We start from the raw sequence: 14160 nt of genomic DNA on the forward strand, positions 1-14160 counted from the left end.
TAAACAAATAAGCAATTCAGGAATTGTACATAATTTTTTTTGCGACATTTTACACTGTTCACTGCGTGGTAAACTTGATTAGACAACTTTATTCTTCGGGCTAGTACAATTACAGTGACGCCAGGGTTATGAAGTATTTTTATAATTTGATATTGCTAAAATTCTGATTTACAAAAAAAAGCATTTTTTATTGCATATTCTGAGAGCTATAACTTTTTTATTTTTCCTCTGAATGAGCTGTGTGGGGGCTTGTCTTTTGTGGGATGAGTTGACACTTTTATTAGTACCATTTGGACTAAAAAACATTTTTTTAAATAAAAATAAAGTTATTTATGGGTGGCAGAGTGAATTAAAACCAGAAATTTATAAATGTTTTTTTTTTTCACGCCATTCACCTCACAGTAAAAGTGATCAGGCAAACTTATTCTTCATATCATTATGATCACAGTGAAATCAGATTTACATAGTTTTTTTATGTTTTGCATCTTTTGCACACTACAATTTATTTTTTACAAACAATTATTTGTTTTTCCATCGTTATACTCTGATAGCTGTAACTTTTTTGTCGATGGAGCTATATAAAGGCTTTTTTTTCTGGGACAAGATGACATTTTTATTTATACCAATTTTGTTTGTATGTGATTTTTTGATCACTTTTTATTCTATGTTTAGTTTCAGTATGATGGAAAAGCTATATTTTTGTCGTGCTTTTTATTTATTTTTTGTACAGTGTTCACCAAACGGGTTAAGTAATATGATATTTTTATAGATTGTTTCATTCCAGATGCGACAATACCAAATATATGAACTATTTTTCCTTCATTTTTTTTTTGTGAAAAACTGCATTTTCACTTTCAAAACGTTGTTCTATTTTTTTGTACTTTCACTTTTATTTTTTTCACATTTTTAGAAACTTTATTTTACTTTTTATAATTTTTTTTACTTAGTCGCAGTATATACATTAACTTTTCCTGCTCTGATGGCAGATCTAAATCTCTGTAATGCTTTTGCATTGCCGGGCATTAGATCTGTCAATCAAACACAGGCAAGAGTCATGTCAGGTCCTGCTTTCGGCAGGACCTTACAGGCCACTGTACCTGCGTAACCCGCAGCCATCATTTGTTCTGGGGTCACCATGGAGACCTTCGGCACAACGTGATTGCAATCGCATTGTACAGATCGGAACAGAGAGGGAGCTCTCTCCCGCTGTAAGCTGGTCGATGCCACTGTCGCTATTGACAGCGACATCAAAGTGGTTAAATGCCTGCGATCAGTGCAAGCACCGATCGTGGGCATTATTACAGGGTGTTAGCCATGATGTATCGCTGTCACCAGCTGATGATCGTACTTGCTCTGTCCCGTCTTACTGTACATTTACTGCTGTTTGCAAATGTCATAATGGGATTAAACGGTTATTCCTGTGGTGTTGTACTTGGCTATATAGAAAATATGGTGCTATGTTCGAGCAAGGAGCCATATGACCAGCCTATATTATTGTATTGCCATAGTGTACTATGGAGTCATTTGTCTCCTGTGCATTGTATATTACCTTAGTGTAATAAAGAGTCATATGTTCACTGTGCATTGTTTATTGCCTTAGTGTACTAAAGAGCCATTTGCCCCCCATGCATTGTTGTAGTGCCTTTATGTAATGTTCTCTGCCACTTGCATGAGCCCTTAAAGGGGTATTACTAGAGTGTTGTACTTGGCTATATAAAAATATATGGTGCTGTGTTTGAGCAAGGAGCGATATGACATGTGTACATTTGTTGTATTGCCTTAGTGCAGTGTTTCCCAAACTCCAGTCCCCACTGCCCCCCACGGGTCATGTTTTCATGATTTCCTTAGTAGTACACAGGTGGCGAAAGTATCATCAAGGCATCAGGAATTCTCTCACCTGTGCAATACTAAGGAAATCCTGAAGACATGACCTGTGGTGGGCCGTGAGGACTGGAGTTTGGGAAACACTGCCTTATTGTAAGAATGAACCATATGTCTACTGTGCATTGTTGCACAGCCTTAGTGTACGAAGGAGCCAAATGTCCTGTGGATTGACAATAATTCCTTATTACCAGAATAACTCTTTAAACATTCAACATTTATAGACATACTCATCTAACCAAAAATATCAAGTAAAGGCTACATTAAACAATACATAAAAGCCAACTTTCCACTTACGATGATGTATCTTCCATTCCAATCAGGAATTTAATAACATTTGGTAATTCATTTTTGACTATAAAAAGATAACTCAGCATTGCTGTAAGACAGAAAACCAGAAAGGATTCAATCACAATTTAGTATTTTAACCATTTAAAATAATGATTCGCTGTACTGATAGCTCTGAAATGGCAAAGTTCCCATTCCAGGATCATGATTTTCTGGTGTTAGAAAAAAGCATTTTCACACTGGTGTTAGGAACTTCTTAGAGATTCAGACTATGCTGGTCCCTTTTCCGCTCTGAAGAAATATCCCACTATAAATAACCAAGGAGTTAATTTTCACAAACGCAAGAAGACCCAATTTGGACCAAATGTTCACGTATGCAGACTAATTCTCCACCTTTCATATGGCCTCACAAATTCTAGGACTTCCTATTTACAATATCTGGTGCATTTTTTATGTGTGAAAACCAATATATCAAATAATTGAATAATTTAAACAACTAAAAAGATAAATAATCTACCGGAAAAAGAAAATAATCTGGCTCTTCTTACAGATCGCTCCAACCACTACTGTTCCAAAACAAATTTAGTGGACTTTTTTATGCAGTTATTTAAGCACTTACCTCCTGTGTTCTGAAGTGTAGTTGATCCGAAGACCAGAAATCTTCCTGGAGTGCCATATACTTGCTCCCCGAGCTTCTCATACACCATACAGCCTGGTTACATGAATAATTGCTATTTAGCATTAATAATCTCCCATTAGCACAGACCACAAAGTATACACAGGAAATGGTTTTCTGTTGCTGAATTTTGTGTATTTTTTTCCTTTTAATCTATTTTCTGTTTCATATGCAAGAAAGTTTTTTTTTATATCTAAACTGCCATTTTTTTTAATTTATCAGTGCAATGAGCATGCTTAACAGTACAAAATAAATAATTAAAAAATTACCTGTTTCCTGGGAACATTTCAGTAGGAGGTTAATAGAATAGATAGACAACAAAGTCACTGAAATTAGCAGCACTCTAAAAAGTAAGGGGGAAAACACAGAATTTTCAGTTAGCGTACAGTCAGAGATCATGACATATTTCACGTATAAAGTGGCGATGCTAGGATAGTCAGCTCAGCTTTCCAAATGGTATAATTAAAAATACTCACTGCATCATTGGCATTACTTGGATTTTTTTTCATCAGCATGGTCAAATAAAAAAAATGGTGTCAAATTAGTTTATACCCTAATTTTTAGACCAAATGTGAGGATGTTTAATAAAAACTTGCATGTAAAAAATATACACTAATTGGTTTTCCTTCTTTTGCACATTTTTGTTCAATTTTGTATCTATATAAAGCTTTCTTTACATTGCTTGATGCGCACCGTTATACAACCACCGACCAGCAACACGTTTGCCCATCAGTGATTGGTTAATAGCTGATCTATAATAGACCTTTCTGGGTGAATAGGCCACAATTGTTCTTGGCAGCACAAATCCAATAGAACTGTGTGCTGTTGAGAATGATGATCTTTTGTGAAAACCAACAGATCATTTTATCTTATGAATGAACATTTCGCTCGTTCGTCGGGTGATCGGCAGGCAGTTTAGACTACGCATATCGTGAAAGCGATCGTTCATGGTAATTGTGCAGTGTAAATGCACCTTTAATGTATCAAGCTAACATCGTAGTATTTTTTTAGGTAACTATGTTAAAATATTGTTAAAATATTTAAAAGACCAGTTGACCAGGTTTCTTCTAATGATTACAGTGACAACTTTGTCCACCAGGCTGTCCCCACCTACTAGTTTTGTAGTAGAAATAAGAAGAAATAATGTTCCATCCATATTGGGTAGGGCTGTCTGGCGAGCTTTCAGTCAGTGCAGGGGCATGCTAATAGCTGTCACTCTCAGTGCTTGAGCATGGACTATAATTGCTCCGGGCATGCCTGCATGACTGAAAGCCGGCAGCTCACTGGAGAAAGAGAGTTCATTTTCGCCAGGGTGCCACCCTTTCAGTACTGCACCCAGATAGATTCATAATGCTATTAACCTGCAGATTAGCCCTATACCAGCAGCATAATCGCATTATCAGACCTGACAGGATCCCTTTAACAGCCTATTGTCTCAACAATCTTTTATAGAAGAGAGTATGTTCAGAGGAAACTATTAAAAGGAAACACAAGACTTGTGAAACTGGCAGTTTTTTTCGTAACAGTTCTGGTAACTCACGTCTGTGGTTTTTCAGTCAATAATGAAGAATTACTTAGAATAGATCACACACAATTTTACAAGCTTTAGAGTATATTTGACCAAGGAACTGAATGTAATAAATTTTACTTTTATGTTTAAAGGGAACCTGTCAGGTTGAGCAAACCTGCCAGACCGTCACTATTAGGTTCAGTTGGCTTATACCTGCATTACAGAGCACGCTGTCAAACACATATGCTTCTATACGGCTAAAAACAACTTATGCGCCTTTTCGGTATATGCTAATGAGGCAGGACGAGTCTGGTGAGGTGTTGCCTTCCTGAGACTCTGACTAAAGCTTTCTTCTGCTGCTGTCTGTGATAAGTGCACAGCGGATTGGCACAGTGTTACATTCAGCACACAGAAAGAGCTGCATCCAGCAGCAGAGGAAAGCTTCAGTCAATGTGCACTAATCTCCTGGGCTGTACAACCTCGGGAGCAGCGTTGAGCAGTACAGTTGTATATAGACAGCAGCCAGGCAGTAGACAATGCCAGTGCCTGGGGTCAATTCGACCCCAGAATAGAGGATATCAATCATGATTACCGGATATGAAACAGAATTAGTCACGGAAGTGATACCTTGATGGACTAGCCCTAACTTAATAGCATTTACCAAACGGCACATAAAAGTTGTTTTTTACAATATCCATGTACATGTATAACATGAATTATTGTGTTATAATGGAGATATAAGCCAATTTATCAGCCCTAAATGTTAGACATTGAAGAGTAAATGGCAGCACCTTGTTTGCTTCTACAGTACATGTATAAGGCCGTGGTCACACGAACGTTGATCCTCTCATGTGAGAGAATCGGCTCGATTATGGTAATGACGACGACTGAAACTCTGTCAGAGTTTGAACACAGTGTCAGTTTACTGTGATCTGATTCTCTCACTTGAGAGAATTGCATTACAGGTGCGGAGAAGAAGAAGAACTTAACTTCTTCATCTTCTTTATTGTCTGTGTAAACCGGGCTGCACTCGGATGACAGTCCGAAGTTTCACACACACCCATAGACTTGAATGGATGCACGTGCTCTGGTAGTTTGAAGAGCCACCCCTGCAATTTTTTGCTCCTGCCGAAAAAAAAGAAAAACAAACGCAGATCTGCCCTGCCTCATAGTACAACATAGGGCTGAGTCCTATCCGATAAAACATCAGATAGCACTCAGTCATGTTTTACCCTCATGTGAGCGAGTCCTAAGAGTAATTGTTACACACACGCCGCTAGGTTCAGATAGGAAGAGATGGGTTTCATGAATTCTTTGGAATTCTGTGGGAACCGTCACTCAGGGCGACCATAGGCTGTAGCTTCTCTCAGGCACACTATGAACTCACTTGCCGACCAGACACATCTGACAAGAGTCTTTTTCAACAGTTTAACAGTGGAATTGAATCTGAAGCACAGCCAGTGCAATTCAGGAATATTACAGCAACAATCTTCATTACAGTACAGTCTGAGTTTCTTGAGCAACCGGCTCCAGTAGCAATAAAGTAGTTTCTTCACAAGGAACAGTATTACAGTCCCTTCAGTAGCATAATTCAGCATAGATTAGATCTCTTAACAGCACACTTCTATGCATACACAACCACAGGTTTTTCCTTCACAAGGACACAATAATACACAGCATTCTTTATCCTGCATGGAGATGGAGGGGGGTGGGTTTAATGAGGGAGATGATCCCTGTAACACAATTGCTTCCAGTCCTTATCTTCCCGCTCGATAATACTCTGCACTGTTAGTTCAGGGAGTTTATCTGACCTGTGTTTAGTTTCTCTCCTGATCTGAATCCTGTTCAGTTGCCTTCTGTCAGATCCAGATAACACATCACCTTTCTCTTTGGCTTCAGCCAGACTACAATAACAAGTTTCTCACAATCCCCCTGGGGCTCTGCTAAAACACTCCCTGTCTCCTGTGACTGTGTTAACCCCTGTAGTTGCTGGATGCTTCTGAAGCACAACACTTCCTGTCTCCTGTGCTTGTGTTATTTGTAACAGTTGCTGGATGCTTTTGAAGCTACAGCACTACTTCTGCATCTTACATAATATCAGGGGACCATGCAATGGAAGGTTCTATTAAAAGATGCCCCAGAATTGCTATTTAAAGCACCACTGCTGTGTTTTTTTTATTGTAGCGCTGGAGTGTTGCTTCTAATGTAAGGTCCCTGGACCTAGTCTGATACTTATCCTCCACTGTCTTCACCTTCTTTTACCACCGCTCCCATCGGTCTCCAGCAGTTTGTGATCTGCTGGATCGCTCCAGTGTTTGCTGAAGCGAGCCGGAGGTCACAACTCAATACAACTTTATGAGAGCCTCGTTCTGGCTCTCATAGACTTGAATTGAGAGCTTGTGATGTAACTTCTGACTTCTGGCCAGTCAAAAGCTGTGGTCACAAGATGGCACCATGGGATCGGAGCTGAAAAAAGGTGAAGAATCCGGAGGGTGAGTATAAGATGGGGCAGGGAACTTAGTAGCACCACTTCAGTGCTGAAAAACAACAACGTTGGAGTGGCGCTTTTTATAAGGAGAACAAGTATTACAAAAACAGATACATCAGGAGGGCTGACAGCTCCTCTTTAAATGTATCTATTTTTTATTGTTTTATTTAATTTCCTTTAAACGTTCCAGATTTATATGTATGTATAAATATGCCCATTTTGTGTAGTAAATATGCTTAACATTCGTGATACTGGTATTCTTTAACTCCTGCACTATATGATATCACCATGTAATACACAATTCTGTAGTTCTTAAATTCTGGGAAACAAAATCACTTCTATTGGAGATTCTGTTTAGCTTGGGTTTTCTCTAACCACCAGAATCACTTTGTATTTGGCATTAGTAAAGTCTAGGCATCAAGAGACTCCAGGAATTGTGTGTTTAAAGGGAACCTGTTAGGTGATTCACATTGTTCAAGCTATGGACAACATGAATTGCAGTCTAGCAGCACAATGTCCATTCTCTGAATAGCTCCGGCATTCCAGTTCCTTTTAAGGTCTGACCAGAGACCTTAGTTGTCGACTAAAGTAGTCTGGCTACACCACCGGCTGACTCTTCCTAGCACTGCTGTAGGAGATTGACAAGTGTTTCCCTATGCACACACATCGGAGAGCCCTGTCAACTACCTGTAGCAGCGCTAGGAGAACCTGAGTTTGGATGGAGCTGGACTAGTGAAATTTCCGGCTATTGTCACCAGCTAGATCTTCTAAGCATATTTTCTCTGGTGTTTCAGAGAAAGATATACCCATCTGCAGTCTTGCCATCAGGCTGCGATTCATGCTGCATGTGGTTTGGGGGTTGAATTGCTTGACAGGTTCTCTCAAAAGGGCCACTGGTACTGGGATTCACCTCAGGAGTTCTTTCCCTTGTGGCAATTGCAATGTTTGTCCCTTAATGCCACCTAAGTAAAAAAAAATCAGCATCCCACCTCCAGGACACAATTCCAGCTTCATCAATACATTTAACTGTTGGTCCAGTAAGGTCATACATCAATTAAAATGTCCATGTCGTAAGATTTATTAACTGCGTAAACATCTTCAGAAACATATTTGTACCATCAATCTCGGGGCCCGGGATCATCTCAAGAACAAAGGACTGACCACATTCGCCTCACATTGTCTACAACCATCAGGGTGGTAAATGTCAGGGATTGCAGGTATTTGGTCTTTAAAAAGTTTCATTTACTGTCTTTAGTGGGTGTCTAGCTCCTCCCTTTTACAGAAAGAATCCAGATGCATTTTTGAACTTCAAGATTTCACTCCCTATTGGCATTAATGAAGATCTTTCATTCGTGGGCTTTTATCAGACATAGGTATGTATACATAAACTAATATCTATAAAATGTATATATATATTTTTTTTTGTATACTAATTTCTTTCATTTTTTAGTCCACAGGGTTTTTCTATGTGATATTTCAGTTTTTCTTTTTTAATATATTTGCAAAAATTTCTACATTTCTGTTTTTTTTTCAGTCAAGATGGGGTGCAGAGTGTACTTTAATGAGAAAAAAATGAACTTTATAGAATTTACCAAATGGCTGCAATGAAACAAAGACTGAAAAATTGAAAGGGGTCTGAATACTTTCCGTACCCACTGTATAAGGCCAAACAACTTAGGAGACAATTCAATAAAGGAACTAAATATACCCCAACAGTAGCATAGATGATAAACGGTAAGGGTGAATAAGGAAGCCCATGTGGAAACAGACCAGTTCCAATGCACATTTCACATTAGCTTGGCTGGTTTAATGTAAAATATCCTTTGGAAGCTAATGTGAAATGCACTTTGGGGCTGGTCTAGTTTCGCTTGGGTTTCCTTATTCACCATTACTGATTACTATCTATGCCACTTTTTGTGTATATTTAAATACTTTATTGAATTGTCTCTTAAGTTGTTTGTCCACTTGGCCTTATGTACAGTTGAAACCAGAAGTTTGCATACACTATATAAAAAGACACATATGCATGTTTTTCTCAATATCTGACATGAAATCAGAATAAACCTTTCTCGTTTTAGGTCAATTAGGATTACCATAATTTTTAATAATTGGCAAATGCCAGAATAATGAGAGAAAATGTTTTAAGGCATTTTTATTACTTACTGCAAAGTCAAAATTTTACTTGCACTAAGATTACTATGCCTTTTAACAATTCTTGACTGCCCATATGATGATGTCATGTGTTTGGAAGCTTTTGATAGTTTTTTTTTACAATATCTGAGTTAATTACAGACACGCCTGTTTTTATATAGTGTATGTAAACTTCTGGTTTCAACTGTATATATGTATATTGTTGACTTGTGGTTTTATCTTGGTTAGTACCTTAGTGCTGCAGACTTTCATTTCTGTGCTACATTCAATATTTTATTGGATGTCTTTAATCCTGTCTTTTGATGAATCATGAATACATTTTGTTACTTTTAGTGAGTTTATGCTTCCTGTGTTTGTAGATAGCTTTTTAATATTTGGGATTACCCTGTATATAGTTTTTTTATTCCTGCTATTTGTATTTAGCCACCATACTTACTCAATCCCCCATTGTGTCTATGTAGCATTGCCTGTGTTCCCTTGTGAACTACTTGCCACCTCTTCTGGCATGGATGGCACTTGACTGCTGTTTCTTATCAGTGGACACAGCAGTGACCAACATGTCACCCAGAAATAAAACGTGCCACTGATTTTCATCAGCAGTCAATCCTGTAAGAACAGGGATATCAAACTCAAATACACAGAGGACCAAACTTAAAAACTTGGACAAAGTCGAGGGCTAACCTTGATAGTTATTAAAAAAAAACGTTAATATTCGGTGGGGTCACAGAGGTGTATATCTCAGAACTTTGCAGGCTTACAGAGTAATTCTCCTCCTATTGAAGTTCCTAGATTGCCCTTGCATAGCACCCATAAAGTATGATGCCAGCAAAAGTGCCCGCCAAACACAGTATGATACCCCCGCAGTAAATTCTTCCACAGTACCCTCCACAGGTATTGTATGATGACCCTACTGTGCCCCTACCCCCTCAACTTCCCTGATAAAGTATGGTGGCACCCAACACAGTATGATGCTACAACTGTGATCCCAATGCAACTCTCCACACAGTATAATGGGCCTGTTGTAAGGGGGAAGACCGGGGTGTAAGTACTTTCAGAGCAAGGGATCTGGAACTGCCGGGGCCGTGCCTCTGATTGCAGGGGGAAGACAGACTGCGAGCACATGAGTCAGGTGACTGGGAAGCTGGGGGTGTGTCCAGAGTGAGAGCTGGGAGGTCAGGTGACCGGGGAACTGGTGGCGTGGCTAGAGAAAGGAAGAGACGAGGACGTTTGCGCGGAAAAGCGGAGCTGGGTCCTGCTCAGCAGAGCTGTGTGAGAGGGTCCAGGCTCCTGGCTACAGTACTTAGAGCAAGATCCAAGTGCAGTGGACGGGAGGAGTCAAGCCGACTAGAGGGAGAAGAGACGCAGAGTCCGTGGAGCCGAGCACGTGAGGTGCCGTGTTATGGACTAGGGGCTCAGCGGGTAAAATCGGAGACCGCCCGCTGCCGCCAGAAGATGGAGCATTGGTTGGGCGGGGATGCCTGAAAAAATCAACACCGGATTCAGCTGGCAACTGCCTTGTGAGGAGCAAGAGTCAGCTAAGTTAAAAAACTGTCGATTACAACCGGTTCGACTCTGCTACATCTAGTTAAACTGTGAACTGTCAGTAATAGACTTTTACCTGCTACTTCCCTTGTTTTTCCCCCATATTTTCCCCTGTTACTCCCTGCGTAGAGGTTGACCCTGTTATCATAAACCTCCCCTGTTTATTAACCCCGTATTGGCTGCTCTGTGTTTCTGTGTCACTGCATCTAAAGTACCCGTGTTACACTGTCACGGGTGTGTCAGAAGTTACAGACAGTTGCCCTGCAGTTGGTTGCAAGAGATCTCTACGTTTGGCATTACAGACATCTTCTTAGAGGCTGTCTCTAGGACCCAGCGGCTACCTTCCTCTAGCTAATTAACTCCCTGGTCTGGGTGTATAAATACCTGATGTGTATCAGAGGTGCCGGCGATATTCATTTACTCCTTGTGAAGGCTTTAGCATGCGCAGTACTGCTTCCTCTCTGGTGCTTGAGGTCGTGTGCATATTTGTCTGGAGTCGTCTAAAGCTAAGCCATTTCCCCTATTTGTCCTCCCTTGTTGTAGTGTTCAGTGGGGATTGTCTAGTGCACATCTCCTCCTTTCCCTAGCCTGAGTTTTACGCCAGGGAAAGACAGGGCGAGGTACACGTGCGACGATTGGTGAAGAGCCAATAGAGGGTCAATAGTTGATACAGGATACCACTAGACAAGACTAAGAGGTTTCCACTTCCCCCTTTCCCTAGAGTCTGGGCTCCCTTTCCCTCTTCCCTCTGTGTTACACTAAGTCTTTCCCACACCTTGCGTGACAGGGCCACATATACAGTACAGACCAAAAGTTTGGACACACCTTCTCATTTAAAGATTTTTTTGTATTTTCATGACTATGAAAATTGTACATTCACACTGAAGGCAACTGATGGTCCCAACCCCATTTATAAGGCAAGAAATCCCACTTATTAAACCTGACAGGGCACACCTGTGAAGTGAAAACCACTTCCGGTGACTACCTCTTGAAGCTCATCAAGAAAATGCCGAGAGTGTGCAAAGCAGTCATCAAAGCAAAAGGTGGCTACTTTGAAGAACCTAGAATATAAGACATATTTTCAGTTGTTTCACACTGTTTTGTTAAGTATATAATTCCACATGTGTTAATTCATAGTTTTGATGCCTTCAGTGTGAATGTACAATTTTCAAAGTCATGAAAATACAGAAAAATCTTTAAATGAGAAGGTGTGTCCAAACTTTTGGTCTGTACTGTAGTTCTCCATACAGAATAATGGCCCCACATAGTCCTCCATACAGTATAATTGGCCCCACATAGTCCTCCATACAGAATAATGGCCCTACATAGTCCTCCATACAGAACAATGACCCCACATAGTCCTCCATACAGTATAATGGGCCCCACATAGTCCTGCATACAGAATAATGGCCCCACATAGTCCTCCATACAGAATAATGACCCCACATAGTCCTCCATACAGTATAATGGGCCCCACATAGTCCTGCATACAGAATAATGGCCCCACATAGTTCTACATATGGCATTGCGGGCCAAATATAATCACCTTGAGGGCCAAATTTGGCCCAGGTGCCAGAGTTTGACATGTGTGTGTTAGAAGATGAAGTGAGGAGACCAGCAGAGGCTTGTGTACTGCTTTAGCAAAGTGGCGGGGAATCAGTTGGTTACCCCTACAGCCACTGAATTGCTGCAGTAGTTAAGGGAGCAATGGAGGAATCAGTATATGACTACATACACTGCTCAAAAAAATAAAGGGAACACTCAAATAACAACACATCCTAGATCTGAGTGAATGAAATATTGTCATTGAATACTTTGTTCTGTACAAAGTTGAATGTGCTGACAACAAAATCACACAAAAATCATCAATGGAAATAAAATTTATTAACCAATGGACGCCTGGATTTGGAGTCACCAGCAAAATTAAAGTGGAAAAACACACAGGCTGATCCAACTTTGATGTCATGTCCTTAAAACAAGTCAAAATGAGGCTCAGTATTGTGTGTTGCCTCCACGTGCCTGTATGACCTCCCTACAGTGCCTGGGCATGCTCCTGATGAAGTTGCGGATGGTCTCCTGTGGGATCTCCTCCCAGACCTGGACTAAAGCATCCGCCAACTCCTGGACAGTCTGTGGTGCAACGTGACGTTGGTGGATGGAGTGAGACATGATGTCCCAGATGTGCTCAATCGGATTCAGGTCTGGGGAACGGGCGGGCCAGTCCATAGCTTCAATGCCTTCATCTTGGAGGAACTGCTGACACACTCCAGCCACATGAGCTCTGACATTGTCCTGCATTAGGAGGAACCCAGGGCCAACCGCACCAGCATATGGTCTCACAAGGGGTCTGAGGATCTCATCTCAGTACCTAATGGCAGTCAGGCCACCACTGGCGGGCACATGGAGGGCTGTGCAGCCCTCCAAAGAAATGCCACCCCACACCATTACTGATCAACTGCCAAACCGGTCATGCTGAAGGATGTTGCAGGCAGCAGATCGCTCTCCACGGCGTCTCTAGACTCTGTCACATCTGTCACATGTGCTCAGTGTGAACCTGCTTTCATCTGTGAAGAGCACAGGGCACCAGTGGCGACTTTGCCAATCCTGGTGTTCTGTGACAAATGCCAAGCATCCTGCACGGTGTTGGGCTGTGAGCACAACCCCATCTGTGGACGTCGGGCCCTCATACCACCCTCATGGAGTCGGTTTCTAACCGTTTGTGCAGACACATGCACATTTGTGGCCTGCTGAAGGTCATTTTTCAGGGCTCCAACAGTGCTCCTCCTGTTCCTCCTTGCACAAAGGAGGAGATAACGGTCCTGCTGCTGGGTTGTTGCCCTCCTATGGCTCCCTCCACATCTCCTGGTATCTACTCCATGCTCTGGACACTGTGCTGACAGGCACAGCTACCCTTCTTGCCACAGCTCGCACTGATGTGCCATCCTGGATGAGCTGCACTACCTGAGCAACATCTGTGGGTTGTACTGTAGACACTGCCTCATGCTACTGTACCTCTAGGGGTGAGAGCAATGGCAAAATGAAAAAGTGACCAAAACAACAGCCAAAAAGGATGAGAACAGAGAAATGGTCTGTGGTCACCACCTGCAGAACCACTCCTTTATAGGGGTATCTTGCTAATTGCCTATCATTTCTACTAGTTGTCTGTTCCATTTGCACAACAGGAGGAGAAATTGATTCACAATCTGTGTTGCTTCATAACTGGACAGGTAGATTTCACAGAAGTGTTATTGACTTGGAGTTACATTGTGTTGTTTAAGTGTTCCCTTTATTTTTTTGAGCAGTGTATATTATATATTATGAAAGTAGCAGCACTTTAGAATTCAAATTAATAGAAACAGTTGTACCTTTATTGAGCCTTGTGTTTATGTGCAATGTTTTGGTTACATGAGAATACATACATTTATAAACAGTATATATTTATTTTTTGTTTTTAAAGACCATGCTGGGCCCTATTAAAGAAGGGTTCCAATAATATAATTTTATGATGTGTCTTTTAAAAGGAACCCGTCACCATGAAAATGCAGCCCACTTTGCAGGCACTATATTATAGAGCAGAGGGAACAGAGTCTATTGATATATAATTCTGATATAAACAATTCAGTA

General features: G+C 40.9%; 1 protein-coding gene across 1 annotated transcript in view; it reads right to left on the reverse strand.

Moving 5' to 3' along the window:
• Positions 1-14160, reverse strand: part of SLC38A1 (solute carrier family 38 member 1) — a 101108-nt gene that overhangs the window by 27150 nt on the left and 59798 nt on the right. The window contains exons 5-7 of the mRNA XM_073651846.1: positions 3115-3188; positions 2789-2881; positions 2179-2260 (exon numbers count right to left, since the gene is read on the reverse strand). Of these exons, the coding sequence (XP_073507947.1) occupies positions 2179-2260; positions 2789-2881; positions 3115-3188 (249 nt within the window). The remainder of the gene's footprint in view (positions 1-2178; positions 2261-2788; positions 2882-3114; positions 3189-14160) is intronic.

Source organism: Phyllobates terribilis, unplaced genomic scaffold, assembly GCF_046119375.1.
Source record: "Phyllobates terribilis strain yellow unplaced genomic scaffold, ASM4611937v1 Scaffold_11__3_contigs__length_659146591, whole genome shotgun sequence".
Lineage (NCBI taxonomy): Eukaryota > Metazoa > Chordata > Amphibia > Anura > Dendrobatidae > Phyllobates > Phyllobates terribilis.